Source organism: Aspergillus welwitschiae (assembly GCF_003344945.1).
Source record: "Aspergillus welwitschiae strain CBS 139.54b unplaced genomic scaffold BDQ94scaffold_48, whole genome shotgun sequence".
Classification (NCBI taxonomy): Eukaryota; Fungi; Ascomycota; class Eurotiomycetes; order Eurotiales; family Aspergillaceae; genus Aspergillus; species Aspergillus welwitschiae.
This window is the reverse complement of record NW_020798742.1, coordinates 180146-208142: the sequence shown is the minus strand read 5'-3', so window position 1 is coordinate 208142 and position 27997 is coordinate 180146. Positions and strand designations below refer to the sequence as shown.

At 50.9% G+C, this 27997-nt stretch overlaps 12 protein-coding genes across 12 annotated transcripts; 7 read left to right on the top strand and 5 right to left on the bottom strand.

The window, feature by feature from the left end:
• The first annotated feature begins 60 nt into the window (after positions 1 to 60).
• BDQ94DRAFT_102066 (dolichyl-diphosphooligosaccharide--protein glycosyltransferase subunit STT3) lies at positions 61 to 3403 on the top strand. Its single transcript, XM_026763358.1, has 6 exons — positions 61 to 309; positions 373 to 396; positions 520 to 600; positions 661 to 1254; positions 1307 to 2432; positions 2487 to 3403. Exons 1-6 carry the CDS (start codon positions 180 to 182, stop codon positions 2755 to 2757), a joined length of 2226 nt encoding a protein of 741 aa, XP_026621204.1. The 5' UTR covers positions 61 to 179; the 3' UTR covers positions 2758 to 3403.
• BDQ94DRAFT_174997 (uncharacterized protein) lies at positions 3324 to 3841 on the bottom strand (the record flags this gene model as incomplete). Its single annotated transcript, XM_026772428.1, has 3 exons — positions 3324 to 3403; positions 3541 to 3665; positions 3828 to 3841. The coding sequence occupies 3 exons, from the start codon at positions 3839 to 3841 to the stop codon at positions 3324 to 3326; spliced, it is 219 nt and encodes a 72-aa protein (XP_026621203.1).
• Positions 3842 to 4447: 606 nt separating this feature from the next.
• Positions 4448 to 6023, bottom strand: BDQ94DRAFT_163042 (uncharacterized protein; the record flags this gene model as incomplete). The annotated part of the gene is made up of 8 exons (XM_026769656.1): positions 4448 to 4743; positions 4802 to 4876; positions 4936 to 5314; positions 5362 to 5466; positions 5525 to 5590; positions 5650 to 5701; positions 5757 to 5826; positions 5897 to 6023. 8 exons carry the CDS (start codon positions 6021 to 6023, stop codon positions 4448 to 4450), a joined length of 1170 nt encoding a protein of 389 aa, XP_026621202.1.
• A 454-nt stretch (positions 6024 to 6477) lies between these two features.
• Positions 6478 to 8418, top strand: BDQ94DRAFT_183722 (transferase family-domain-containing protein). Its single transcript, XM_026774480.1, has one exon. It carries the CDS (start codon positions 6669 to 6671, stop codon positions 8046 to 8048), a length of 1380 nt encoding a protein of 459 aa, XP_026621201.1. The 5' UTR covers positions 6478 to 6668; the 3' UTR covers positions 8049 to 8418.
• A 487-nt stretch (positions 8419 to 8905) lies between these two features.
• Positions 8906 to 11741, top strand: BDQ94DRAFT_183717 (RNA-processing protein PTA1; the record flags this gene model as incomplete). The annotated part of the gene is made up of 7 exons (XM_026774479.1): positions 8906 to 9243; positions 9371 to 9536; positions 9591 to 9721; positions 9784 to 9987; positions 10041 to 10389; positions 10441 to 11261; positions 11327 to 11741. The coding sequence occupies 7 exons, from the start codon at positions 8906 to 8908 to the stop codon at positions 11739 to 11741; spliced, it is 2424 nt and encodes an 807-aa protein (XP_026621200.1).
• A 1093-nt stretch (positions 11742 to 12834) lies between these two features.
• BDQ94DRAFT_174994 (uncharacterized protein) lies at positions 12835 to 15098 on the bottom strand (the record flags this gene model as incomplete). Its single annotated transcript, XM_026772427.1, has 4 exons — positions 12835 to 13485; positions 13550 to 14036; positions 14096 to 14165; positions 14222 to 15098. The coding sequence occupies 4 exons, from the start codon at positions 15096 to 15098 to the stop codon at positions 12835 to 12837; spliced, it is 2085 nt and encodes a 694-aa protein (XP_026621199.1).
• Positions 15099 to 15291: 193 nt separating this feature from the next.
• BDQ94DRAFT_152710 (uncharacterized protein) lies at positions 15292 to 15630 on the bottom strand. Its single transcript, XM_026768025.1, has one exon. It carries the CDS (start codon positions 15572 to 15574, stop codon positions 15407 to 15409), a length of 168 nt encoding a protein of 55 aa, XP_026621198.1. The 5' UTR covers positions 15575 to 15630; the 3' UTR covers positions 15292 to 15406.
• An 818-nt stretch (positions 15631 to 16448) lies between these two features.
• On the top strand, positions 16449 to 18389 carry nop12 (rRNA-processing protein NOP12). Its single transcript, XM_026763357.1, has 2 exons — positions 16449 to 16660; positions 16730 to 18389. The coding sequence occupies exons 1-2, from the start codon at positions 16577 to 16579 to the stop codon at positions 18206 to 18208; spliced, it is 1563 nt and encodes a 520-aa protein (XP_026621197.1). The 5' UTR covers positions 16449 to 16576; the 3' UTR covers positions 18209 to 18389.
• Positions 18390 to 18419: 30 nt separating this feature from the next.
• Positions 18420 to 20040, top strand: BDQ94DRAFT_152696 (uncharacterized protein). Its single transcript, XM_026768024.1, has 2 exons — positions 18420 to 19285; positions 19391 to 20040. Exons 1-2 carry the CDS (start codon positions 18926 to 18928, stop codon positions 19688 to 19690), a joined length of 660 nt encoding a protein of 219 aa, XP_026621196.1. The 5' UTR covers positions 18420 to 18925; the 3' UTR covers positions 19691 to 20040.
• Positions 20041 to 20257: 217 nt separating this feature from the next.
• BDQ94DRAFT_152692 (uncharacterized protein) lies at positions 20258 to 22418 on the top strand. The gene is made up of 3 exons (XM_026768023.1): positions 20258 to 21153; positions 21244 to 21481; positions 21547 to 22418. The coding sequence occupies exons 1-3, from the start codon at positions 20975 to 20977 to the stop codon at positions 22318 to 22320; spliced, it is 1191 nt and encodes a 396-aa protein (XP_026621195.1). The 5' UTR covers positions 20258 to 20974; the 3' UTR covers positions 22321 to 22418.
• Positions 22419 to 22601: 183 nt separating this feature from the next.
• Positions 22602 to 23819, top strand: BDQ94DRAFT_152689 (DUF1993 domain-containing protein). Its single transcript, XM_026768022.1, has one exon. The coding sequence runs from the start codon at positions 22811 to 22813 to the stop codon at positions 23372 to 23374; it is 564 nt and encodes a 187-aa protein (XP_026621194.1). The 5' UTR covers positions 22602 to 22810; the 3' UTR covers positions 23375 to 23819.
• Positions 23670 to 26387, bottom strand: BDQ94DRAFT_174989 (uncharacterized protein; the record flags this gene model as incomplete). The annotated part of the gene is made up of 2 exons (XM_026772426.1): positions 23670 to 24010; positions 24071 to 26387. The coding sequence occupies 2 exons, from the start codon at positions 26385 to 26387 to the stop codon at positions 23670 to 23672; spliced, it is 2658 nt and encodes an 885-aa protein (XP_026621193.1).
• Positions 26388 to 27997: the final 1610 nt, after the last annotated feature.

Here is a 27997-nt window from a genome sequence, read left to right as displayed (position 1 = left end):
CGTACCTGGCGCCAAGCCCCAGAAGAGACCACCTTGCGAAGCTCTCGACACTCTTCAATTCATTCCCCCGTTCACGACACCTCCCAACCCTTCCCTCTCATCAGCTCCCGGGACAGGTCGAGGGCTGTTTGCTCATCTTTTTTCCCATTGGATCTTGATTCTTTTCTTCCCTGGCCATTATGGCCGAATCACCCCTCGATGTCCTCTTGAAGGGTAACTCCGGCAGAACAACACGCGGCCTTCTGCGGATTATCATTCTAGCTACCATTGCCGCTGCTGCTGTGTCCAGTCGTCTGTTCAGTGTGATCCGTATGTCTCTTAACTTATAAGATCGGGTCAATTGAATTATCGTTACTGACATTTGCCCTCTAGGATTCGAGAGTATTATCCACGAGTGTATGTTTTGATACCGATCCTCCCATCTATACCTTCAAGCTACCGCGGATCCGGCATTCGACACCGTGTGCAGCCAACTTCACTTCCAATACCAATCAATGCTAATGTAGCTCACTCCTACAGTCGACCCCTGGTTCAACTTCCGCGCAACAAAATACCTGGTCTCCCATGGCTTTGAGAGCTTCTGGGACTGGTTCGACGACCGTACGTTCCTCTTGCCAAGCCTGCCTTAACCTACATATACTGATTTAAGATGCTGCTCAGGAACATGGCACCCTCTGGGACGTGTCACTGGTGGCACACTATACCCCGGTCTCATGGTGACCAGCGGTGTTATTTACCACGTCTTGCGGTTCCTCACTATCCCTGTCGATATCCGTAACATCTGTGTCTTGCTTGCCCCGGGTTTCTCCGGTTTGACCGCGCTGGCAATGTACTTCCTGACTCGCGAGATGGCGACATCCCCCTCCGCTGGTCTCCTCGCGGCTGCTTTCATGGGTATCGTCCCTGGATACATCTCTCGTTCCGTCGCAGGCAGCTACGATAACGAGGCCATCGCCATTTTTCTGCTGGTGTTCACCTTCTTCCTGTGGATCAAGGCTGTTAAGAATGGCTCCATCATGTGGGGTTCTCTGGCGGCCTTGTTCTACGGCTACATGGTGTCTGCCTGGGGTGGTTATGTCTTCATCACTAACTTGATCCCTCTGCACGTTTTCGTTCTTCTGTGCATGGGCAGATACAGCTCGCGTATCTATATCAGCTATACCACTTGGTATGCTCTGGGAACTCTGGCCAGTATGCAGATTCCTTTCGTCGGATTCCTGCCGATTCGCAACAGTGACCACATGTCCGCACTTGGTATGTACTCTCATTTAACCGTAGAGAAGAGCGTTTGTACTGATCTTGCCAGGTGTCTTCGGCCTCATTCAGCTCGTGGCCTTTGCTGACTTCGTCCGGGGTTTCATTCCGGGCAGGCACTTCCAGAGACTTCTGACTACCATGATCATCGTTGTATTTGGCATCGCTTTCGTCGGACTCGTCGTCCTCACCGTGTCCGGAGTGATCGCCCCTTGGAGTGGTCGTTTCTACTCTCTGTGGGATACCGGCTATGCCAAGATCCACATCCCTATCATTGCGTCCGTCTCCGAGCACCAGCCCACTGCTTGGCCGGCCTTCTTCTTTGACCTGAACTTCTTGATCTGGCTCTTCCCTGCCGGTGTCTACATGTGCTTCCGGGATCTCAAGGATGAGCACGTTTTTGTCATCATCTACTCGGTGCTTGCCAGTTACTTCGCCGGTGTCATGGTTCGTCTGATGTTGACTTTGACCCCTATTGTTTGTGTTGCGGCTGCTCTGGCCCTCTCCACCATCCTCGACACGTATGTATTCGCGAAGAATGGCCCCAACCCCCGCGCCAAGGCGAACGACGACACCTCGGACGGTCTTCGTTCCACCAGGAAGCCCGATGTCGGTGTCACGTCCTACCTGTCCAAGGCTGTTATGACCTCCTCCGTTGTCATCTATCTGCTTCTCTTCGTTGCGCACTGCACCTGGGTCACCTCGAACGCATACTCCTCCCCGTCTGTGGTTCTCGCAAGCCGCTTGCCTGATGGAAGCCAGCACATCATCGACGACTACCGTGAGGCGTACTACTGGCTTCGTCAGAACACCGAGCACAACGCCAAGATCATGTCCTGGTGGGATTACGGCTACCAGATTGGTGGTATGGCAGACCGCCCTACCCTGGTTGACAACAACACGTGGAACAACACCCACATTGCCACTGTCGGTAAGGCGATGAGCTCTCGTGAGGAAGTCAGTTACCCCATCCTCCGTCAGCACGATGTTGATTACGTGCTGGTGGTGTTTGGTGGATTGCTGGGCTACTCCGGTGACGACATCAACAAGTTCCTGTGGATGGTCCGTATCGCTGAAGGTATCTGGCCCGACGAGGTCAAGGAGCGTGACTTCTTCACTGCCCGGGGTGAATACCGGGTGGATGACGGAGCCACCCCGACTATGCGTAACAGCTTGATGTAAGATTTACCCCTGCTTGCCATGGCAGTGATATGATGCTAACAGCGACCCAGGTACAAAATGTCCTACTACAACTTCAACTCGTTGTTCGGTCCCGGCCAGGCCGTTGACCGCGTGCGTGGATCGAGACTCCCCGCGGAAGGCCCTCAGCTGAACACGCTCGAGGAGGCATTCACCAGTGAGAACTGGATCATCCGCATCTACAAGGTCAAGGATCTCGACAACCTTGGCCGTGACCACAACAACGCGGTGGCCTTTGACAAGGGCCACAAGCGCAAGCGCGCTACCAAGCGCAAGGGCCCTCGTGTCCTGCGGACCGAGTAAAGGTCCAGGTGTCGTTGATAGATACCAGGTTGGGTGTAAAATTGATCCCTTCTTCTTCTTCATTTCTTAGCATGTCATTTTCAATTCCATGTTCTTGTACGTGTCATCACCATATAGGCGGAATCATAGAAGTTGTCCATCTGGTTAGAGGCTGTAGACTGTACATTTTACCCCAAACACCAAATATGAACCTTGAGTGAAAATGATGGTGCATCGAACACGGATATCCTTCGAATAATATACAGATAAAAAGTAAGAAGCGAGCAGAGATTTCCACTAGACCAGCAACACCATTCATTTACACACATCCACCTCTTCCCTTCCGTAGCATCCCAACCATCCACCACAATCAGCCTACCACCACTTGCGCACCCAAACCCAGCACAAATCCAACACAGAAAGATAAATATACAGTAGATTCATAGTATTCAACCTAACTCCAATCCCAATACACCATTATCAATCCATGCACAGCTCAATCAGCATATGATGAAACCGGAGGTAAAACAACAACAGTATTTCGCAAACGCAATATCCAATCAATCGATCGAGTCAAAGTAAAGCAATCATTGCTTCTTAGCCGGCTCATCGGGAACCTTCACGTCCGAGAACTCATCCTGTCCGACGGCGCGGATGGTGTAGGCGTCTATGCAACCACGGAGAGACAACGTTAGCTATAATCTTTCCTTGAATGGGTCCGGAGACTATCATGAGGTATGATTGCGCATGCGCGCATCCACAACAAGAAGCAGCAACAGTGCTGGATAGAAGGTCTGGACGTACAAACACTAATGGTAAAAGACACCAAGGCAAGACCCGTCAAGGCATTCTTGAATAGATACGGGCGACGGGCACGGAGAAGGGCCGCTCCGGCGCGGTAGTCTTTGCCGTAGTAGGTGGAGTTGAAGCTGTGGTTTTATCGAGGTGTGAGTCAATGTCTTTGGGGGTTTATCTTGCGATGGATGGGATGGGGGTGATCGGGGTAGTTAGGTAGTAGTGGGGGGTGGATGAGTCGAATGGATCTGTTTGGGATAGGGTGTAATAGCAATGGAAGGGATATTGGGACGTACATTCCGGCAGGCATTGTGGAAAGGTTGAGTCTGTGCTGACTGATTGAGGTTTTTGGAGATGAGGGTTCTGGAGAGGGCCGTTTTTTCTTTCGGAGGTGAACGGGGAATTCGGAGAGGATCGATTTGACGCCTTCATTGGGGGGGATTCGGCCCGGGCTTGGCGGGCCTAAGGTGGCTGGCCGAGGCGGAGCCGCGGGGATTATTTATCTACTTGTTTACTCTAAACTGGTTCATGGTGCAGGATGTACTCGTGTATATCTTTTTCAGGATGAATTTCTCATATTTTAAATGCAGTAGATTGTTTCATTGGTGCTCAATTGGATCAGCATCTACTCGGAATCGCTCTGGGTTGCAGTAGTATCCACTATCTATATATATACTCCTACTATTACTACTGAAAGTACTTCCATCACGTCCAACAACATAAACAATAAGTAATAGTCTGGGTTGGGGTTTCATCTGTGTGCTTTTCATTTTCCCACCGTCTTGTTGCGTGTAACATATTATATATCCCCTGCCTCATAATCCATCTTCTGTCTTTCTTAAATCATAGCATCGCGCAATGGCTGTATACTCTGCTATATAGAAGAAGATATCGTGATGACATTCATCAGCACTGTCTATCCCTGTTCTACTGTTGTGGTTACGATAATCTGCTGCTGACTTTCGTTATCGCAACTTTCAAGATCGACTTTACCCTTCCTTTTAGATTTATGAGCCCAATGACTCCGTTCGCTGAGATGATATCCGCTATGATCAGGGCCATTTCTCCAATCTCGGCCCGGATCGGTGCTCTTTCTGCTGCTGTTCAGTCCCGGAATGTTTCTAAGCAGAACCCGCAGCGAAGGTAAAGAGCCGGTAATTAGGCCGAGCGCATATTCGACATTCATCAATATGAGTGGAACCGCGCCGACGTCTATGATGTGTGGATTAGTAGAGCAAGTTTGTAGCAAGGGAAAGAAGAGACGTCATACATGTATAGTCGGTCGAATTAACTTGGAAATCTAATAGCGGAATGCGTGCCAGACCGGCACTGCAGGCCACGAATCCTTCGATCAATTAGTCTAGGATGTTCAGGGAAAGGAAACCGACAACTATGCAAACATACCAAGACAAAATAATCCAATAATGAATAGACGGCGCTGAACAGGCATTTGGAGCTTCCAGATCGTTGGCATTGGAAGAGTGATGATGCTCACATCGAATAATAACATCAGTATTGCCTGATACAGCTGGAGGTCCTCTAACACGGCATTTGAAAAGCACTTCGAGTTTGGGACGGTCGAGTCCCACGCTGCCTGCACTGGCCAGCACTGGAAGATCAAGGGTAATTCCCCCGAAACGGTGACGATGGCCATGAGCACCATGATTCCCAGTCCAATCCGCCGGATCCATTTGGTCGGAAAAACGCGCAAGATGAAAACAGTAAGGCTACATTTGACAGCCAAGGCCACCCAGAGATATAGGCAGAACAAGATATAGACGTACTACAACGGTGAGCCAGAGGCAATCAAATGGCAAAAAAAGCACTAACCTTCTCCATCATGATCATATCTGCAGTAGGAACAGTCTCCTGATGGTAGCCAATTCCATACGTTGTGAGAATGATAGAGAGGGCTGCGAACACAAGGACCATGCACTGCTCAGTGCGGTTAAGAGTGGGTTCATTTTCATCCCCCATAGAAAATCGTACATACCAAGGCAAGAAGAACAAGACAGTCATCCAGGCCGAATGCATGCGTGATGAACCCTCGAAGATAGAGCTAGGGAGACGCAGGTCGATCAGCTCGTGTATGCTGTCATTGTAGAACGGTTAACATACTCTGAGACAGCAAACGATCAGAGTGAGAAGACCGAATGCACCGATCACTCCCCTCACTGTATATACCATTGGAGGTGCCGGATCAGGAAGATGCATCGGAACGCCACTTGTACCGGCCATTATTTGTCAGTCGCTCTGGTGACTTCCTAGCCTGTGGTCTGATTTCCTCATTCCAAGCTTATTCAAATGAACATAGCCTCAGTAAGGCGATGCCCGCAAGCAAACAGCGCGACAACAGACCCCTGACCGGTGTCCCTGTCAAGTGAATTCCACACATCGCGACATTTCAACTTCTGAAATAAGTAAGGCATGTAGTTGCAGGGATCCGCTTCCAATGCGGCCCACTGCAGGGTAGATGTCCTGTTAAAAGACATAATGTAAGTGCATATAATTGAATGAACAGGGAAGTTGATCCTGATAGTGCCCAAGTGGGCCAGTGATGTGCCACTCTGTTGTCTTTGAGACGAACGTGAGCCGTCATTCGATTCTGGGCTGTCATAGTGGCCCACTTGGCGGATGAACGGGCCGGTGAGTGACCGTTGGTTGCGGAGGCTGCCACGGCCAAGATGGTGTCAATGCCTCGCTTCATGACATAGAAAGACAACTTACACAGTAAAGGTAAGCCATCGATGACCATGATCACAGCGTACCGTTGCGAGCATGGCCGCTGGTCTTGGTCAATGCATCCGCATCAGCTGGCTCAGCCCTGACTGGCTCGAGCCTGATGACATCTTTCAATTTACTGGGAGGCGCAAGCGATGTATGCGACGGCGTCAGACTAGTAAGGAATCCTGGTTACACTATTTCTTTGTTAGCTGGACTATTAATTTCGGGATTGAACGGCTGTCGTGGGTTGCTTTAAAGGAGGCTAAGGAGGGATGGGACGATTGCAACCTGTCAAGGACATGGTTTGCATAGAAGATCTTGTCTAAACGGCGAGAATCATCACCTCGTTGACCATCATCGAACTCCGTGACTGTATTATTCCACTTGGCTCCTCCTCAAACATACCTTCCAGCATGTCGAATAGTCCTGGTCTGCTGGCTTTAAGCCCACTTGACCACATCCCGGCGAAGCTCTTCCTGCCGTACATCCTGTACTTCGACACGGTTGACACGCAAACAGCCCTATTCACCCTCCAGAAAGGCATTGACAAGTTGATTTCAGAATTGCCCTGGCTTGCCGGAGATGTGATTCTTCACACCGCGCCAGAAGGGCCCAAGAACCGAATGCATATTGCGCCCCCATGTATCCCTCTTTCTGAGGTCCCTATGCTGAAGGTCAAGCACTTTGACGGCGATAAAGATTCTAGCTCACAACCCATTCAATCCTTCCTCCCTCTGCCTACATTTATTCCAGCCTCCCAACAGCGTCCCGTTCTTCGCTTTCAGGCAAATGTCTTTTCTGGCAGGATTATTGTGGCCATGTCCTTCTGGCACAGCGTCTTTGATGGTACCGGGGCCGGTGTTATCCTTGAAGCAGTCGCCGAGTGTTGCAAGTCAACCAGCGAAGAGTTTACAACCAACCTCGTGCAGACTATCGCGGAGACCCATGCTGAACTCCGGAAGAAAGTCTCGAACTTTCCATCTGAATGTGTGACGCGCCTCGACCACAGCGTTGAGTTAGGAACACCTGTTTTTGATCCCAACATTTCCACCGAGCAGTGGAATGCAATGGAATCTGCCTTGGCCTCCACGGTCGAGACAAAGCGATACACCTTCAGCCCCGAGAAAGTCGCCAAGGTGAAGGATATTTGTACCCAACTCATGCCGCAGTTGCGGTCCTCGGAGTGGATTTCTAGCAACGATGTTATTACCGCAACACTGGCCATCTGCGTCGACCGAGCCCTTCACCCAGAGCGGGCAGACAAAACCCAAAGCGCCGATTTCCTGATGGCCGTCGATTTGCGAAACCGAGTTGATCCTCCGCTACCAGAGACCTACCTTGGGAACTCGATCTTCCCTGTCCACGACGATATCTATTCTGAAGCAATGGCAGGTCAGACAGGGGATGGTGCAGACACCCTACACCTAGCGCAGTTGGCACTGCGTATCCGCACCAAGCTTACATCAATGGACAAGACTCTCATGTATAGTGCATCAGCCGCCGTCGCCGACTATGAAGACTGGACCAAAGTCGAAGCAGGACCCGCGGGGATTATCGTAACCAGCTGGAGAGGTCTCAAGGTCTTTTCGCTAGATTTTGGCGCCGGACTGGGCCACATTGTAGACTTCGAGCCCGGGCTAACGCTTGTCCCTGGTGGGTGTATCTTTCTGCCGTCGCGGACGTCCTTGGAGAAGAGTGGGTCGATTCCGATGTGGGAAGTATGCATCACCCTGAAAGCCGGGGATTCCCAAGTGCTGGAGAAGGATCCACTGTTTAACCGGATTTTGGCATGATATATGTTGGAGTGTGGATTATGGGTGTATGAAGTGTACTACGTGACTTTTGATGACTGAATTTTTTGTTGACCATACTAGCAATGTTTCTGAATTATATGCCGAATACGGGGCACTCTAGACAGTGTCAGCAATGCTGCTTAGTATATCCACATGCTGCTATTCCCATCTTATACCGGACCCGTGGGTTGTGCTCCAGGCCATTTTAGTGCCGGCCGATCATCAATAGGTCTAGGGTAGAATCCCTGACACTCGTGCATGGTGAGCATTATACTATAGACGTGCGAGCTCCATTTGTCTTTACCAATGGCAGATAAGACACATAAGGCTTGAGCCTTTCCCGGATGGGGATGATGGTGTAATGGGTAGGATGGCCATAGACATGAAATAAATGACTATGACGGACAGGATAAACAAGTGACGGTGGATGCCGCGAGACAGCCTCACGTGACCATTGTGTCAAGCGCCGGCCAGATTCCTGCTTCGGCTGCCGTCCATCCATTCATTCAGCTTGACTTCCTCCAACCAGCAACCACCCATTATCCTCCTCCTTTCTCTCTTCCTCCCTTGGGCTTCTCGATTGATATTATATATTGTATCTCCAATTTCCTCGGTTTAACCCGAGTCATCGTTGCCTTCCTCCCCTATTCACCAGTCATCGGTACTCACCTCTACGCTGTATGCGCCGCGTCGGCAGATTATCTAGTCGCATTCTAAGCCCGGTGCTTGCACCGTGAATGTCCCTCTCCCCTGCGTAGACAACCTCAACCAGTTCCCTTCTGCCTTGCAAACCTGTTCTCTCAAACCTCGTCTTTCCTTCCATTTGGCCGGCTCAGTCGGCCATTGAACCAGTCGTAATGGCTCAGTCGACCGACCACCTCGTCGATCAGATCGCCCAGCTGAACGCCGCCCGAAACCTCGTCCTTGGCGATGCTGCCTTCTACCCACAGATCGTGAACGGTGTCCTTCCGTTAATTGGCGCAAATACACGCCTGGAGTTGCGACAATGGGGAGCGGAGTTCCTGGCTGAGACGTTTGCCAGTCCCGCGTTGGCATCGGCTCAGAAGGAACAGTTGGCCCCGAAAGTGCTGCAGACATTACGGGAGATATTGGAATTGCCGGAAAGAGATCCTATGGTTTTGAAACATATAGTGCAGAATGCGGCCAGTTTGTATCCGCTGGTGTTTAGGCATATGTAGGTGACTGATGCTTGCTTCTGTTTCGCCCCCCTCGGGAGAGCTCTCGTAGATTGCTGCATGGCGCTGCAATGTGAATTAGAGCATCCACTGGGCTTTGCAGTGTACTAACGCTTGACCTTGCAGTATCAATCACCCCGCAGAGGCAACCGCTTGGGAAAACATGACAGCCATTAAACAGGACATTTTACGCCGATGGGACTCCTTCCCTTTCCCCGTTAAGATCTGCTGTATCAAGTTCGTGCAGCGAGTCGTCCACGTGCAGACGCATGGTCCCATCGCCGACCCTAGAGTATGTCCCACTGAGATCTTGCGTATTCCGCTGAGATTAACGTCGTTTTCCTAGCGACCCGACCAGAATGAGACGTCCTTGGCCATTGTGCCCCGAAACCATGCAATTTTGTCTCTTCCAAACTTGGAAGCAGAGGCCTCCGGATTGCTGGATCGACTTCTATCTGTCTTCCAAGAAGAATCAAGGTATTCAAGGCCCCATTGCCGTTTGCTTACGTCAATCTTAGATGTCGCTAATACCCTCAAAGTGATCCCCTTCTTGTCAATGCGACATTGAACTGCCTGGCCGTCCTCATCCGAACCCGACAGTCCGTGGGTAACAAGATCATCAACGCGATCATGAACTTCTACCCTGCGAGACAAGTGCGCGCTCCCATAACCCCCTCGGTCCGAGTCAGTGTGAAGTCGATGGAACGGACCGCCAGAGCGGTGATGATCAATATACTCAAGAGGTGAGACGATATGGTGGCACGGGACGGGATGCATTGCTGATGGATATACTCAGGAACCCTAACCACCCCCTGGCGGGCAAGATGCAGCAATATATCGACCGATTGATGCAATCGCGTATAGAAGTCGCCGACGAAGCCTCGCGGAAGCGCGGTTTGCCCTCTGAGCCAACAGACGGGCTAGACAACACTAAACGGGCGAAACTCGACGCTGAAACGCCCGCACTGATCAAGATTCCGCCGTTGCCACCAGGCCCGATTAGCTATTCACAGCTCTTCACACTCACTGAAGACAGGGAGCTGTCGAACTTCGACGTGAAGCAATTGCCTACCGATATTGTACTCAAGATTGTTGTTCCTCTCCTAGGTCGGGTCGATCAGTCGATGATGCAGCAGTCCATCGAGGTATGCTGAAATTAGAACAGGGGATAAACACCAGTGCTAACGAAGCCTTAGGCGATTCGTATGCGATATCAAACAATCCAGAAGCAGCAGGCTGCACAGCCTCCAGCGGCGACAGCGGAGGCGGAGGATGACGACGACTATGAACCCGAGTACCAGCCCATGGACATTCCCGAACCGGCAGCCGAGCAAGCGGAAGCCGTGTCCGCTGAAGTGGCCGACCTCCAACCGGATCTAGTATCTCTAGGCCCTTTTGTCTTACCCCAGCCGCCGCCTCTGACAGAAGATGAAGCCGCAGACATTGGTCGAAGTGCTGTCGGGAGAGTGTTTGGCATGTTGACGTCTACCGGAGTTGCCCCTAACCCAGCCAAAGGGAAGAGTCAACAACAACTCGGCTTTGCTCGCCTGGCTGGAAGCACTTTCGACCGTGACGCCTGGATGACCCTGCTCACCAGACTTGCCACTCGAGCCCCAGCTGGTCTGGAACCGGGAGGCGGCAAACTCGAGAAGGGAAAGGCCCCAATATCGGACTCCATCCGAGAAACCCTTTACCGATATATCCTAGAGGACTTTCGCGGTCGCGTGAACATTGGCATCATGTGGCTTAATGAGGAATGGTACAACGACCGGATGCAAATGGAGTTCACTGCGCAGCAACGGCGCGGAGAGGACGAGGAGGTAACAGTCCCGTTACACTACGATCACTGGGTCCTGCGACTCCTGGATGGGTTCCTCCCGTACCTGGACTCTCGAGACACGAAGATTCTCATCCGCTTCCTCAGTGAGATACCCGAAGTGACGATCCCTATCACCAAGCGAGTGGCCAGTTTAGCAAAGGATCCAGAACGCGTGAATCTATGCATTCAATCTCTACTGTACGTTCAAAACCCACCCAGAAGAAAGCAAACCTCATACATCAAGAAGCTAACAACATTCCAAGATATCTGATCATGTTCCGGCCCCCCGCACGGGAGATGTGTCTCAACGCCCTCGAGGACGTCTACGATACCTGTATGTTGCATTCTTCCCCCGCACAGACTACCCCGACGCTAACCATCCTACCCCACACTTTAGACGAAGAATCCCGTCCCTTGGCCGGTAAACTACTCGCCAAATGGCGTCCCAAGAAGACCGAAGGACAGCAACAGCAAGAACACGAAGGGCAACAAACACCATCTCAGACTCCTCAATCTCAGCAGCAGCAACAGCAGCAGCAAACCATCCTCGCATCCCGTCCCATCACATCATCGGAATCCCATACCCCCCTCACCAACGGCACGGAAGAATCGAACCCCACTCCCCCGCCGCCACAACAGCCACAACAACAACCAGATGCCACCCCGGCCACCACCTGAGCAAGAAGAGGAAGAGTCTGTAACCAATACACCTCCACGCATCTAAAGAAATACCTACTGTGCTTTGTATTACTTTGTAACTGCAACAGACACAATCAAAGAGAGACTACATACATACAAGCATATCTATCAATACCTCTGTCACGGATGATTCCCCCTTTTGCTGATCGCGTCACTCGCATAGACTAAATAGTCGATCACTTTATTGAACTGAATGTATCGGGTATTATCTGTCAAAGGAGAACCGCGTCTTCCCAATAGTAGTTCTATTCTAGTACGGTAGTAGTAGTTATCTTATCTTGATGTGGGGGATACTACCCAGTAATTCGAAATAGCGGGGCTTATCTATCCTATTCATCTAAGTAAGTTTCAATCTATACCAAGGTAGTATTGGATTAATACATGCTTATGTAGCTTGGGAATTAATTCCGCTCGGATATGTTGATCCGGTACTTGTGGCTTGTGGCTTGGTAAAGATACTTGGTGAGATACGGATGTGACTAAGGAATTAGAGTACGCCCACCCCGTGTATGGTGAATGACACGAAGACGGATTTTATGGAAGATTTTTAATAGATGTACTGATCATCGAAGAGAGTTTCTATTCTAATAAACCTCCTATGCACGGCTTTCCGTGGTAATAAAGAAAAAGAACACACATATCCCAGAAACGCCAAGAGAGCAAAAGGACGTGACATAACACCGTGGGCATATGTAGTATGTATCATGAACAGCAAGGATAAAGAGAAGAAGAGAAGACGGTAATTGTTTGAAAGAAATCAAAAAGAAAACCCCCAGCAAAAGTATTAGCTATCAGCCGATGCGTCCGTTCGCCCATATTCACACATTGCCCCAAAGCAGTTCCTCATCAAAAAAAAAAGCGAGGTAAGAGGAACCCGCAGAAATTGCAGAATAGATAGATCACTTGAATTCGTCCCTGTTGGTGCCAGTCATACATGCCAAATCCGTACATACATTAGAAACACTCTACAACACCTTAAAGCGAAGCCCTGTACAATGAGCTATGGAGAATATCCACACCTCAGAAGAGAAGATGGTAGATGGTGAGTTTGCTGTTGCGTGATAGAATTTTATTATCGCGCTGCCATCTGATTCGACCCAGGGCCAAGGATCCCCGTTGACTGATGAATGGAGTTGACCGGTCGAGATGAAAGTGGCGGCGAGGAGTCACGTTTTACGGTAGCCGATTGGAACAAACCGAGTCGGGCCGAAGGTGGTGAATAGGCGGCGGCATTTTGAGAGGTTCCTTGGGGAGAGCGGCGACCGAGCGTTGTATTATACGAGGCGGGATGTGGTTTGCGTACATCGAGGGGAGAGGAACTTATTGATCGGAACCCGGATCTCCTCTCTGCCTCGTAATCGGGGTTAGCAAAGGGTCCGGGATTTTGAGGATGTTGTTCTTGGTCGTAGGGGGTGTTGTTGGCTGAGGAGTTTTCGGCGATTGTGGAGGCAGACCCGTTGGGTGCGTGTATGTCGACTACTCGCTTTTGTGCGGCAGGTGTCGTGAACACAGGAGCCCGAGGATTCTCGAAGACACGACTCTGCGGTCGTTGTGGCAGCTGCTGGTGCTGATGTATGGGATGCTGCGGATTGGCCCATGGTGTCTGCTCCAAGAAAGCTTCTTCTGCAGCTGTGCGGTAGACGTTCGATGACATGGCCGGCATGGCACCCCTCGGGAGCGTGGACTGAGACTGTGATGTGGGGACTCGGGGTTCAATGGAGATCTGCATGTCATGTTAGACTGGACGTTCATCGGTTGGCAATGCCTCATGATTTGATTGGACTTACACCCATCTTTTCCAGATCCTCATCAAGCTCCGATGGCCGTGCAGCAGACAGCGCAGGTGCAGCTGGAAAGCCGACATATTTGGCAACTCCTGCCATGACAGAGACCTCTTGATTGTATGCGGTTTGATGGGCAATCTGCTGTGACCGGCGGGTGGGGAATGGAATGTAATGTTGCGGGCTAATCTCGTCCGTCTTGAAGCGATCGTGCTGAATGGAGTAAAACTGCTTGCTGATCGCACTTGAATGCTTTTCGCGAATATCTCGCGTCCGTTGAAAAAAGGTGCTATGCGCTTGAGCACGTTCAGCCAGGCTCTTGTTCAACAAGGCTTTCATCCTGTACTGAAAGAGTGTTTGTTCGTATTTAATCTTCGTATCGCGATACCGCCCGATGCATTCAAGCTGCCGCAGGTATTCAGGATGCGTTGGATTCTTTGCGTCGAGCATCTCCAGCTCCCGGTTCAATTTCGAGATCCTCTCGTCATAGATCCTAGCAGCTATGTGGTTAGCAATCTGACTTATAACGCACAAAGATGCATGGGTTCATACTTGTCTCGTAGGGTCGCAAACTCCCGTTCTAATACGGCGAGTGAATCCATCGCAGATATCCTCTTGGCTGCTAGGTGCGGAGATCAGTATCGGATTGCTGGAGCCGGTATTTCTGGGGTAACTTACACTCTTCCTCAAGTTTGGCGGCAGCAGCTTCACCATCATCCGCATCTTCACCACGTTCCGCGACATCGTCATCGCCAACGTCATCAGCCTCTGCGCCAGTCTCAAGCGCGCCGTTATCGGCTTCGTCGTCAACATCTCTTGTTTTCCGACCTTTCCGCTTGCCCTTCTTAGCTCTCTTACCTTTAGCAGGTACCGCAGGCAAGGTCGACTCGGGGACGTCGTCGGTTGCGATGTCTTCCTCGACAAGCTTGGGGGGTTCGTCCATTGGTTCGGGGGTGAGTACGATATCATCCGGGGGAGGGTCGCTCAGATCACTCTTGACTGAGCCACGGCGCTTCTGGGGCGGCAAATCTTCTTCGTCGATTTCCATAACCCCCTCGTCACCGGACTCTAGCCGCTTGCGCTTCTTGCCAGTGCTTTCTGAAAGCGCTGAGTCCTCGAGCCCGGGTGTATCATCGGCCACTTCAGCGGTGCGGGTAGTTTTGGCACGAGGCTTACTGGGCGAATCGTCCGCCACGTGCTCTTCGTCATCTTCCACATCATCGTAGGTCGTCGACTGAGCCAGCTTGCTTGGACTGGGCTCATAGCCAGTGGCACTCACGACAATATTTGTTTTTGAACGAAAGTTTGGTGAGTCCTCGATGCGCTCCGTCTCCGCTTCTGAATCATTTTCCGGGGCCACTCTATCGGGCTTCGGAGACTCATAGTCGGATGGGATATTTTCAGATACGTCATCAATCTCACTCAAACTGCTAGATCTATCATCACCCATGAATGAGTCGTCCAGAAGGAGGTTCTGTTCGCCATTGGTGACGGCAGAGTCTGCTCCAGCTGGCGCACCCACCGAAACAGGTTCCCTGCTTTCGGCTACCTCCATGGTTATGCGCGAGTGTGAGGTTTATCGATAGGAAGAGGGGAAAGGTCAGAGAGGAAGAATTGAGGACGTTGTGTGTGGAGGTTGTGGTTTGGAGACCTGTGGGGGGTAGGCAGATCCGTGGTTGTCGGTAGGATCAGGGTCGTAAATCTAGTTCAATGGAGAACAAAACGTTAGACAATTTGACAAAAAACATGGTACGGCAAAATAAGGCGATATGAAACTCATTAGCTGGGGAAAAGAGGGAAGAGGAAAATGTCGAGGATGAGAGGGGAGAAAGAGGGTTGCCAAAGGCGGTGCGGAGGTTCTGATCACACCCCAGACGGAGCGAAAGTGACTTTCGCTCCCGGTTTGGGCTCTGGGAACTGCGCCAACCCAACTGCAACGCTCAGGGCGCTGACTCGAGATCCCAGTGCCCTGACAACATCGCGAGTATCTGGCACCAACCAGGTATCCATAAGAAAAGCCTCTAAGAACATACCGTTCAGTAATGCGCCAGCAGCGAAACTCGTAAGACGCAGCTGCCGCGACCGAGTCCGGTTCCCTGAACCACCGCGATCGCGGAGAGAGGAAAGGAGCAAGCCAGAAGAACTCGGAAGTATTGACCAAGACGTAGTATGAATGGCACTCGCCAGGATCCGCGCACGCAAGCTCTCGTCGAGAGGAAGTATTGTACGTAGGAGGAGGTGGTGAAAGTCAACGCTCACGAAGCGGGCAAGACGACAGTGCAGCGTAGCGGGAGGATGGGCGGCATGGAAGAGGAGGGTAGACGGTTGGATGAGGAAATTGTTGAAACCAGCAGAAAGCGAGTGAGTAGTGTGGGGAAAAGAGCCTGGAGATAAAGACCACCAAGTCTGAAGCGCTAGGGAAGCGATGGCAGCTTGGAGGTGCGAGGAAAAGAGGAGGAGAGGCGGCGGCGGAGGGAGAAAGAACCAGAGCAGCAGCAGAGCAGCAAAGCAGCAGCAGCAGCAGCAGCAATGATGGAGATTGATTCACTGACTGGCCGGCCGCTTCCCTTTCGCTGCTCCTCTTCCCGTATACCGCCCGTATCGCGTTCTGCCGGCTGTATCATTGCCGCGCCCCGTGGAGTCTCACCGCTTTGGCCTTCAACCAATCCATTATCCTCGGTCTCGCACTCAATTGAGGACAACAGGACTGTAGAAGAAACTTATCATAGTGTCAGGCTGATGTGAGGTAGATTCATTCAGATATACTACCAAAGCCTCATTTCACTGTGGTTGAGACCTCCATTGCGTTCTCATCAAGTGAACCGCTATCAGTCCCCACGTGACCGTTCCGGCGCCTATCGCCGAGACCCAGAAAAAAAAAAGAGGAAAAAGTAAAAAAAGAGTAGGAAATATCAGAACAGAAACGCCAAGGCAGACAGTACGGAAGCTTGAGAGTTATAAGCCTGTCAGCTTTTTCTTCTTACAATTTTCTTCATTCTTTGAAAGGGACCGGATCCCTAAACTTCTGACATTATGGGAAAGTCGGACAACTCTCTTCCTCTCTTGGGGGCAAAGACATCCATCGATCCTACCCTAGCTGCCTTGTTTGAGACAAGTGTGCGTACCACACATCTTATGCTTCGCGAGTATGTCTTGGACTAACATGGCCCCATTGGGCATATCTAGGCTGGCCCAGTAAAGGCTCCATCCGTCACAATCGCCGCTCCCGCTCCCCAATCAAGCAAGCGCAATGCCGACAATGACGAAGATGAGGATAACGAAGATGTGATCTCCGAACCGGAAGACGAATCTCTGCCTGAGGACGAGGAGATGCAGGAAGCCCCGGAAGCATCGAGCGATGCGGGCAGCGAAAAAGCTGAAGTAGCCGCCGAGGCGCCCAGCCGCAAACGCAAGAGGACCACTGCAGAAGATGTCGAAGACACATACATGCGTCGCATTGCAAAGGAGCAAAAGAAGGAGGATGAAAAGAGACGGGAAGAGAAGGCGAAGCGACAGAAGACGGTAGACGGTGAGCAGGAAGAGGATGCCGAGCAATCAGAGGAAGAAGACGATGATGAGGAGAGCTCTGAAGAGGATGAGGAAAAGAAGGCCGTCCCGAAGCACGAGAGCCAGACTGGTGATGCCGAGTCGAAGGAACTGGACAAATCCAACCGGACTGTTTTCTTGGGCAATGTCTCTAGTGAGGCGATCAAGTCCAAGTCCGCTAAAAAGACCCTCCTCAAACACCTGGCATCTTTCCTCTCTACGCTTCCGGAGTCTACTGGACCTCACAAGGTGGAATCTATTCGCTTCCGCTCCACAGCATTTGCCAGTGGTGGCGGAGTCCCCAAGCGAGCCTCATTTGCCAAGCAAGAAGTTCTGGATGATACGACGCCGTGCACCAACGCATATGCCGTATACAGCACTGTGCAAGCTGCGCGCAAGGCGCCCGCTGCGCTTAACGGTACCGTGGTTCTGGACCGGCATTTGCGTGTTGACAGTGTCGCGCATCCTTCCCCAATCGACCATAAACGGTGTGTCTTCGTTGGTAACCTGGACTTTGTCGACAACGAGGTCAAGCCCGACGATGAGCAGAAGAAGAAGAAGCGAGCCCCCGCAGATGTTGAAGAAGGTCTTTGGCGGACCTTCAACGCTCACACCGGTCGTTCGAATAAGGACAAACCCAAGAATGGCAATGTTGAATCAGTCCGCGTGGTTCGCGACAGCCTTACTCGGGTCGGCAAAGGATTTGCCTACGTTCAATTCTATGATCAAAACTGTGTAGAGGAGGCTCTTGTACTCAATGGAAAGCATTACCCGCCTATGCTCCCCCGCAAACTCCGCGTGTCGCGTGCCAAGAAGGTTTTGAAGAAGCGTGCAGACGGTGGCAGCCAGAAGAAGACGCTTGGTGTGGCAGATAAGACCCTGCAGGGTCGCGCTGGAAGACTATTTGGTCGGGCCGGTGCGGCCAAGGTGAAGGCCGATGCGCAGAAGTCCATCTCGCAGAACTCGACGGTGTTCGAAGGCCATCGGGCCACCGAAGGTTCGCACATTCGGGTCAAGACGAAGAGCCGTGGCTCCAAGGGCAAGCCGAACAACCGGAGCAGCAAGCGTGCTGCGGCCTACAAGGCCGCTGGTGGGTGGAAGAAGGGGAAGACGGATTAATGGGCTGGGACGTGAGCTTGCTGGCGTATTTTCATTTGTATTCTATTCCATGGGTGTATTTTGCATGTCGAAAAGCCAATTGATACGAGACTTGTTAAGTAGATATCCATCTGTTGCATGCCAATTCATCGGTTGTGAACTGTCTGTATTGTGCCTGTTCTGCTGTACGCGATGTGTAACTTTGGCCCTTTCAGGAACACGGCCATGACGTCACCTATCGATTGCGCCGCTTTTCTCCTGGCGATATCAATCAATGCTATCGCCCTTCACACATGTAGCGCTCTCTCTTTATAAGACGGCATGATTCATATTTCATTGAGTGATCGCTCCAGTCACATCATTGATAGACTTTTTGTTCCATATTTTATCATCGTGTGTGTGGATCCTACGGCACGTCTCCTCCCCCTCTATCATTCTGCCCGGAAGGCGGGGTGAGATCAAACGGTTACACTAAGTTGACCGACATCACTTGAGTCAGACTGGTACCTGAGCCAAACCAATCGAGATGAGCTTGTCTTGAGTGAGCAACCTCTTCATCGTGTAGCTATTTGAATTTGGCCCGGTGGCTAATCTTGTCAAGGCAAACAATTAGATAAATACCGAACTACGACAAGATTCAAGTTGATCGTTTCGCAGGAGCCAACATTAAGTCTGTATCGGTGACAAAAACAAGGAGGCCCTACATTCTCTTCAAGTAGCTCACAGGCTACGAGCGTAATGATGTTGCCTCTAGTTAATCGGCTTCCACTCAGGCGACGACAAAACCGGCTCCCCCCCAACAACAATAACGACGATTCAAACACCCCGCCAGCCGAGGATACCCAAGATTCCTCCCCGGAAGATGACACTTTCTATCCCAGTTGTTTCGATGTTCTGAAGGTTCGGTATCTGCTGCAGCATATTTGGCAATGGACGAGGGACTCGCAGGAATTGCTACCAGTTGAAATTGTAGACATGATTGTGGATGCCGCCGAGTATTGGGCTTCTTCCGAGTCCGTCCTGGAAGGAGAGACTGTTATCCGGAAAGATCAGGATCAAATTATCTTAACGACGGTACCTCTGTGCTATGAAGTGCAGGTAAGTTGGAGCTTTGGGCCTACTATGGCATTCTGCATACGTCTCACACTAGCCGGAGACTTTTTCATCGGGTTATTGCTGCTGACACCGTGCTCAAACCACTAGGCCTTGAATACCCCGTCTCCAAAGCCGCTGCCCCATCGGACCACTCATCCATGCCGCCAAATCATCTTTACCATAGCATCCCATGATCAAGGCTGGGGTGGCGGTCCAGGGTCTCGCGGCCAATACGGGGGCTCTTATTCGTGGTTTGACACCGAAGTCATTCACTCAGCACATCAGAACAGAGCTGCAAACAATCAGCCTCCGCCACAGGGTCCCTTCCATTTTGGACCCGACCATCCTAACTTGCTGCCAACGGCTCGTAAGCTACAGTCGAATAAGACGGCCGTGCCAGGTTCGTGAAAGCATACTATTGTTTGGCACTACCAGGATGACATCGCTCCGGACTCGAATGAAGCGGAGGAAATCGAACGTACTCAGGGGCGAGGACGAGCCACACTGGATGGAAGCCAAGTCCGTACTCTAGAGATTGGAGATGCGATTGCTGTCTGGGGTCGAGCACGGTTTGGCGGGTGGTCGAACCATGTGCAGCGAGTGTCAGTGCGGGTGTTTTGGGCGGTCTAATGCGGGGATCCTAGGTCAGCAGCATCTTTAGAGTGAAAAGAGCTAGAAACGAATAAATCACCCAATAGCAGTATTTATGTAGCTAGTCAACAGTTTGGGGGAATATTTACTAAGCAGCTATGATACCTAACTAACTAAGTAACTATACTTCCTTATCGGCTATCGATAGAACTGGGTACTCCGTATAGATGGCTAGTATAGATGGCAGCCTGCCAAATCAGGCCGGAGAGCATCACCTCATTCCTCAAGGCGATCACGCAATTGCGCCAAGACCACCCAATCCCGTCATCTGCGCGTTTGAATATAAGGTCGCTCTCTTCCTCCATCACCAGCAACGCTGGTTTTGTCTTCCCTCGATGAACCAAACTGGAAGAGACAGTCCTGTCAATTGGCCGAACAAGAGCTCAATGTTGCTCTCTGCTTGACAGCGACCTTCCCCCCGACTCCCCTTCGCCCTGCGGCCCTCCTTCATTCCCAGCCAAGACGACAGAATGTGACGGCCGACGGAAAGCGGCCCAGGATGTTCCAGGAGCGAATCCGAGTGGGGCTGGCCACATTGGATTGCGCAACAACCGGTCAGTCGTGCGAGAAGCGGTGATACACTGAGTGTGACCAGTGAGCAGTGCGGTTATCACCGCCTGACCGGTTGTGGCGGAGGCATGATGCATTATCTCGCCCGAGAGACTTCGTTTCTGCGCAGTTTTCCTGCGCTGTGACTCGATTTCGAACTGATTGACTGGCTGATCGGCTATCTGCCCATCTGCCTATCCTATCTAGGCCATCGGGGTACTCGGCTATCCCATTCTCAGCGGTCATTCATGGTGTTGTGTTCGTGGCTTCCCCTCTCCCGCCAAAACATGGCCTTGATTCTCGTTCGCCTGTTTCGCCGAGAATTACGCCGGCAATACGTCCCAGCTCCCCTGGCGTTTTGACTTCCATCCCCATAAATGCCTCTCCCGCCCTGTTGAGATCACGCTTCGATTGTCACAACCACCCTTTTTTCAGCCCCGTGAATTTGTGGTATTCTCGACTTTTTGCTTTTCTTTGCTCTACCCTATCTACATGAGCAATTTGAGGATGGCTCAACCCCAGAAATGTGCTGCTGTTGTTGTGGGAGCCGGTCCTGCCGGTCTGGCAGTTGTGGGAAATCTCCTGGAGAAGCAACTTGGAGGGAAAATTGCCTGGGTTGACCCGTTGTTCCAAGGTGGCCGGATAAACCAGAGATACCGCGAGGTTCCTAGGTGAGCAAGTCCCCGGTCTGGTTGTCGGAATGAGCTCCAAGCTGTCAGAAGAGGAACGCTCCTGCTGACTGGTTCTGTCGGCCCAATCAGCAATACCAAGGTGTGCTATTTTCAAGCGTACGCTACGGCCGTTCAACCTTTCCGCACCGTAATCGAGAACACTCGTATTCCCAACCCATTTACGACGATGGCCAAACTCGACCAGAATAAAACCTGTCATCTGCATCATGCTATTGATGTGGTTCGCGCTCTTACCGATGGCATCACAAAGATGGATCGGGTTCTGCCATGTCGGGGAGTTGTCACAGCTGCCAACCTGGCCGAGAAAGTCAGTTATAGAGCTCTGGGAGCCATTAAGCATCCTGCATCGCTAACATTTGATCGTCGACATAGACTGCTACTTGGACCGTTCGCATCCGGTTGCAGGACTCGCAGGATGAAGTCGAGGTGCTGACGCCTCGACTCGTCGTTTGTACAGGATCATCCCCAACCGAGGTCTCTATCTCAGTTCCTGGGCACCACATCGAAAGGCTGGACCTGGATGTAGTGCTGAAGCCCAGCGACCTGGTGTCGCATCTTCCCCGAGACAAGCCCTTGACCGTCGCCGTAGTAGGAGCGTCGCATAGCGCCATCCTAGCCCTCCTCAATCTGGTAGACTTGGCCCGCACTTCCCATCCCGAGCTCCGTATCAAGTGGTTCACTCGGCATTCTCTGCGGTATGCCGAATTCATGGACGGCTGGATCCTCCGAGACAACACCGGACTCAAAGGCTCTGCTGCCGACTTTGCCCGCCAGCAACTGGAGGATGACAAGCTGCCACATTCCGAGGCTGGCCGGTTCATCACCAAGGTCTACTGCGGCGACAACCAGGAGCAGGCACAGTATGAGCGGCATCTGCCCTCATGCTCGTACCTGGTCCAGGCCGTCGGCTTCACGCGGGACCCGCTGCCAGAGCTGTCTATCAACGGCTCCTCATTGGAGCCCGAATTCGACCCGGTTTCGGGAGGCTTCCGCGACTCCAACGGCCGCGTTGTCCGGGGTCTGTATGGGGCGGGGATTGCATTCCCGGAGCGGGTGGTCGATCCGTACGGCAACGTCGAGCATGCGGTCGGGTTCTTCAAGTTTATGAACTTTGTGAAGCGGGTATGTCCTCGGTGGATATCGTAGTGGCTGCATTCCCTAGAGGTTTATAGTGCATTGTATGTGTCACCGCTGGTCGGTCGATACGACGTGAACAAATATAATAATTTTGCAAACAAGAGCTCTATATCCCATGACTCCAATTCACCAGATGCTTATCCATCTCGTAAATGCGTATAGCCATCACACTCAGCAATAAGCATGGTGCTAGCAACCAAGTTGAAACAATATCAACACACAATATCCCTGCGACAAACACAAAGGCCATCTCCGAACAACGTGGCCATGCAACACACTATAATAGGATCCTGAATCCACTCTGTCTGATATAAGATTTTAACCACGACACTAGTACTGGTTCCACCAACCACTACATAAGCATCCTGTATCCAACACTGTGACTCACACAGACTACACCAACTCAATTGAACCATTCTCTACCCAAACAATTACCACACACACCCCTACCAAGTCATCTACATACACACACACACGCAATAAACAACTTCCCACCAAAATGTCCCCCAAAGAACCAACCTCAACCCTCTACGCCACCACCTTCCCCATCCTCACCAGCATCCTCAAAACCCTCCTCCACCTCCTCCGCACCGCCGAACGCACCCACTCCAACCCATCTTCCCTCCTGCTCAACTCCCGCCTCCATGCTACAATGTACCCCCTCGCAGACCAAATCCGCATCGCGACAACCTTCTCCGTCCGTCTTTTCGCCCGTCTCACCAACCACCCGGAGGCAGACACGCTCCCCACAACCCTACTTCCAGAGGGTAACCCGCAAACCTTTGCGGAGTGCTACGAGCGTATTGACAAAGTGCTGGAGCTTCTGAAAGATGCGGATAATGATGCTACGAAAGAGGTGGTGAATGCTAATGCGGAGACGGTGAAGCCTGCGCCCATGGGGCCCGGGGTCGAGGTGGATGTTACGAATGCGCTGTATGCGCATACCATGGTCCTGCCGAATATTTATTTTCATTTGAATACTGCGTATGGGATTATTAGGATGGAGGGGGTGGAGATTGGGAAGAGGGATTTGTATGTTGGGTTTGGGGAGTTGTGGCGGTAGTTTCAATTTTGTGTGTGAGATGGTGGGTGTACTGTAGATTAAGTTGAGTTTGGGTGTTTGATCTACTACAGTTTGTAGTTGTGAATATATGTGGACTTCTCCTCTCCTTCGCTTTATAGAGTTTGGCTCATAGGGAGTAACGCAAAGTAAGTACTCAAGTGCAGCTACGGAGTACTAAGTACATATAGAATGTATGTTTCATAGACCCCGGAATGATCTGCATACTACCATAATATCTTCATACTGATCCCAAGAAAAAATAAGAAAAAGCAAAGGTACATCCTATTCAGTGCCCTCAACACAACTCGTACACGTCCTTGATCATCTTCTCAACGTCGCCGTCTCCAACCAGCGTTGGTTCATCAAATACCTTGCAGAGTGGGTTATCTGCCTGCTGCACCTTGAGACCGTAGCTCTCTATGTACGTGACAAAATAATATTCCACTTCAGGGATGTTATCCTGGAGTAGAGCTGAGACTTTCCACATGATGTGCAGGAAGACAGCCAGGGCAGCGTGATACTTGGTCGTTCTCTCAATGGGCGCAAAATAATTACCTAGGCGTCGAAACTGTTCCAGTGATGGAAGATGGTCACCCAACTGAGCCACAGAAATTGAGTAAGAAGATGAAAACAGTTCTACTAATAGGTCAGTATGGGCTGCACTTGCCCGTCCAGGAGGTGATAGGTTTGGCTTACCGAGTGTCGTTTTGAGGGATAAATCAGCCTCTTTGGGCCCATTCTCTCTGCGCAACGCTGAGTAATGTTCAGCTATCTGGTAGAGCAACCGTTTCCACACGTAGATCTCGATCATGTGAGGAGCTATGGCCTCCATCTGACTGGCGATGCGGACCAAAACGACGGATCCCTCAATAGGATAATGTAGGAAGTTTGAAAGCCAATTGTTTGTGTGAGAATCAGTGAACGCTGCTATAAAAAGCTCCTGCAACGTCACCAATCTACAAACAACGCCCGGCATCAATTCTGGAGCTGGTAGGAGACCGGCCCTCATAGGCTCGCCAGGAAGGCTGCTTATTTCTCTGCAGCACCACTCAAGGCACTCCATCAGGCTAGAGGAGGTCTCCTTCTCTTTGGATATGTCTTCCATCTTAAAGCAAACAGAAGAGAGAAAGGCATAGAGAATGATGCCCTCATGAAAGCGGCGTTCATATACTCGGTTAAGGGTTCGAACCCATTGCCGTCGATTTACATCCGTGGCAAGAGAGACCAGCGGCAGCGCAGCATCAACACGCTGACCATTGGGCAGTTCTCTAACCTGGAGCAGTAACCAAGCGCAAGCATCACATGCTGACAGAGGCAAAATAACATCAGTCTCGGGGTAGCTACCCAAGACCATTGGATAGCGGTGTCCGGCACAGCTATTGGCCTGTGGAACATGGTGTGTGCCATTGTAGTCGCGTGGGGTCTGGAGGAGAAGACACTGTATTGCCCGATCAGTCCCACATATAGGACACTTTTGGTAGTTCTGGGGAGCTGCACATCCTGCAGCGACGTTTCTGCTGTCTTTGTATCCTGGTAAAAACAGGCATTCGCAGTCTATCGGTTCATCATATGGAGACCCGGAAACCTTTGCAAGTGGGCTGGATCTCTGTTGAAACGAAAGCGCGGCTCCAATAGATCGCATATCTGCTGCATTTGGCGAGCTCATTGGAGTTAGATCGCTTGGGGACATTGAAGACTGGCGTAGAGTTAATCCGCTTAATCTTTCCAAGACATCCTCAAGGGTCGTCTCCAACCGGGAAGAATAATCACGAGCTGCTCTGACATTCTTTTCCAAATGCTCCCAATTCCGTCGATGCTGCTTACGGAGTTCTGACTTGATGAACTCAGCAGTTGAGGACTTATTCGAATTTAGAAACGCTTGCCACAGAGACCGTGGGAGTGATCCATCTCCGCCCAAAAAAGTCAGAAGGGTGAGAAGTACAATTTTTGCTTCACCATCCAAGTCTTCACGTGGTTCACGCAAGATCTTATTCATCGGATTTATTGTCCGACGGGAGTTCAAAATCCACTTTTGAATTTTGTCATGTTGACCCCTTGTCTCCGCGGCCAGAATGACCACATCTAACGCTGCGTAGTCCGATAGCAGGTTAAGTGTGTCAGTTTCGGATATGGAGCCAGTATAAATACTATTCAAGTCAAAATGGACGCCGTTTGGGAGTATGACTATATCCCGGGATAATTTGGCGGGTCTTGGGACCTTGACCCTTTTGAGATCGTCGTACCTGATCGTCACCAGGTCCGCCCATTTCGTCCCCTCCCCAAATGGCACAAACCGCTTCTCTGCCGGGAGTATATCCAAGAAACTTCCCTTGGCTTGTAGCACGAATATCATGCCAGTTATCACATCCGAGAAGAGAAAGATGCAATGTGGCGCCACGGCAAACACAGACATCCCAACCGAGATATTGCAGCGGAAAGGTGAGCTTTGCGGATATCCAAACAGAATAATTACGCAGGCTTTGCCGTGAATACCGGCAGCGGAGGTGGCATGGGCAAACTTCTGAACTCGTGGCTCGTGGATGTGGCCGTCCGTCAAGAGAAACCATAGGCTGGCGTCTTGGAGTGTAAACCTGCAAGCGGGGTTGTTCAGCAAAGCCCCAGGATCGGTTTGGCCAGAGGACCTGAGATCCTCGATGTCTGCTATACGCATCGGTGGGAGGGCCATGTGGCACCAAGGAAGAATACTTGACTGTGACACCAACTCCTGTGGCATGGAATCTCCACAGATTTCCCGAATAGCATCTTGCTCTTGCCGAAGGATCGGTCCCAGTGTGCTCCCCGAAACATCTATCGCGAACGTAAGAGGAAGCTGCCGTAGAGGCAGCTCAGGTTCGTCCTGACTGTTGAGTGCCGATGCAGCAGTCATGTTGATTCGCGGTCGCAGAGGAAGCTCAACTTGGTCCTGGGGGTTGGATGCCGGTGCAACCATGGTATTTCGCAGTCTCAGAGCCAACTCAACTTGATCCTGATAATCAGGTGCCGGTGCAGACATGGTGGAATTGGGTTGGTAAATAAACCGGAGAACGGGTTGCGTTGGAAGATCAAATGGGCAGTCGGCGGTCTTTATATGGATCCGTAGGTATGCTCGCTGACTCAATCGAAGAACCATTGAATTGCCACCTATGCTAGAATTTGATTCTGTTAATAGAGGTAGACCAGTTTTCACTCGTTGAGTCTCGGCGCAAATCACTGGGCGTAACGAGTCAGGAAAGCGTGTGCTCAGGAGCCAGAGAAGAACTCCTAGTGTCTTTCAAAACACCTTGTAATGCTACCGATCTGCAGAAGTTTGCGTGCGTGCGTGTGTGCGCGAGTGCGTGAGTGAGTGAGTGATTCCAAGTGCGGCACAGGTCTTCTGAGTATTCAGGAAGATGCCTTTTGCAGTAATTATTCTGTGCAATCAACACATCTCAGTGTTTGACAGAAGAAGCTAAACAGGTGTTGATTAGCAGGCAGGGTGCGTGAGGCTACAGTAGGACAAGCACCCCACCCCCACTCCCTAGGTAACAAGCGGCTGACATATAGACAGCTAGTACAGTGCTTGAAACAGCCTGTAGAGCTGGACAAAACAACTTATATATAGACTGCACGCTCTATATTGTGGAAAATACGTCGATTTCTGGACTAGGATCATTGAGCGAATTTGTTCTCATGTGGAAGATGTCCAGAACAAAAGAGGCTGGTATACATGTCCGAACGCTCTAAGCCCAGTCAGGTTCCTTCACAGAGCTCCTACAGTCTTTGACACATGTAGGTGCACCTTAAGAGGTGCATGGAATTCTGATCCAAGAGTTTTCGCCTAGTCTCTAACCATAATATATAGCAATTAGCTCAGCATGTCCACTGACATTATAGCAGGGCATTCAATGAAGTCACAATCATGCTTTATAACGTTGAGACGCATAGTTGACTATTGGTCTGATTGGCACTTCAGCAACTGGAAAGCTCCCTGTTGAACTTACTATGCAAACATGGTCAGTGATATATACCAGTACATGTTACTATTGTTAGTTCTCACCTTCATCCCAGGGTCCATATAAATTTCTCTGGCACACTCAGCCCCTCATTATATCGAGTTTGTGTACTCGAAATCCAGTTATACAGCTATTATAACGATGTCCGACGTCGGGACTAGTAGGATCTATACTATGACACAGATCTCTATGCTCTAGTCATTGGCCTTGAGGTCCTTAGGATCTTCTTGGGGTTATATGGGATCTGGTAATATACACCAATCTGGGTTGGTATGACAGTCGGCTGAGCTTGCCATGACGCAGTATGCAGGGAGTCTTCTTGTTCGCTGTGTTCCTGGGGTGGAACAGGAAAAGTAGACTCAATAGCGCCCTGCTATCTTAACTGCCGCTCGAGGGAAGAATTCATGGCGAGTCTAAGGGGAAGTTCTGGCGATACCACCTGTGGAGTTTGTTGCCAGACCTCCCTCTGTTTGTTCAGATCGCTGGACACAGCCTTTATAGATGATAGATGATATAGAAACGAAGGTTACAGACTTGAGTTCAAAGGTGCGAGTAGCTACTACTAAATGACAGGATATGACCCTTATATATATAGGTGGATGTGCGAACTAGATTACCTGGGCTTTTTCGA

Excerpts from the sequence above, each read along its gene's own strand:
- BDQ94DRAFT_102066 (XM_026763358.1), top strand. The coding sequence starts at position 180 with ATGGCCGAATCACCCCTCGATGTCCTCTTGAAGGGTAACTCCGGCAGA. Across the intron at positions 601-660 it reads CTGGGACTGGTTCGACGACC|GAACATGGCACCCTCTGGGA; the intron begins GTACGTTCCTCT and ends GATGCTGCTCAG. Across the intron at positions 2,433-2,486 it reads ACTATGCGTAACAGCTTGAT|GTACAAAATGTCCTACTACA; the intron begins GTAAGATTTACC and ends ACAGCGACCCAG.
- BDQ94DRAFT_183722 (XM_026774480.1), top strand. The coding sequence starts at position 6,669 with ATGTCGAATAGTCCTGGTCTGCTGGCTTTAAGCCCACTTGACCACATC.
- BDQ94DRAFT_152710 (XM_026768025.1), bottom strand. The coding sequence starts at position 15,574 with ATGTTCTTAGAGGCTTTTCTTATGGATACCTGGTTGGTGCCAGATACT.
- nop12 (XM_026763357.1), top strand. The coding sequence starts at position 16,577 with ATGGGAAAGTCGGACAACTCTCTTCCTCTCTTGGGGGCAAAGACATCC. Across the intron at positions 16,661-16,729 it reads CTGCCTTGTTTGAGACAAGT|GCTGGCCCAGTAAAGGCTCC; the intron begins GTGCGTACCACA and ends GGGCATATCTAG.
- BDQ94DRAFT_152696 (XM_026768024.1), top strand. The coding sequence starts at position 18,926 with ATGATGTTGCCTCTAGTTAATCGGCTTCCACTCAGGCGACGACAAAAC. Across the intron at positions 19,286-19,390 it reads CTCTGTGCTATGAAGTGCAG|GCCTTGAATACCCCGTCTCC; the intron begins GTAAGTTGGAGC and ends TCAAACCACTAG.
- BDQ94DRAFT_152692 (XM_026768023.1), top strand. The coding sequence starts at position 20,975 with ATGAGCAATTTGAGGATGGCTCAACCCCAGAAATGTGCTGCTGTTGTT. Across the intron at positions 21,154-21,243 it reads AGATACCGCGAGGTTCCTAG|CAATACCAAGGTGTGCTATT; the intron begins GTGAGCAAGTCC and ends CGGCCCAATCAG. Across the intron at positions 21,482-21,546 it reads CTGCCAACCTGGCCGAGAAA|ACTGCTACTTGGACCGTTCG; the intron begins GTCAGTTATAGA and ends TCGTCGACATAG.
- BDQ94DRAFT_152689 (XM_026768022.1), top strand. The coding sequence starts at position 22,811 with ATGTCCCCCAAAGAACCAACCTCAACCCTCTACGCCACCACCTTCCCC.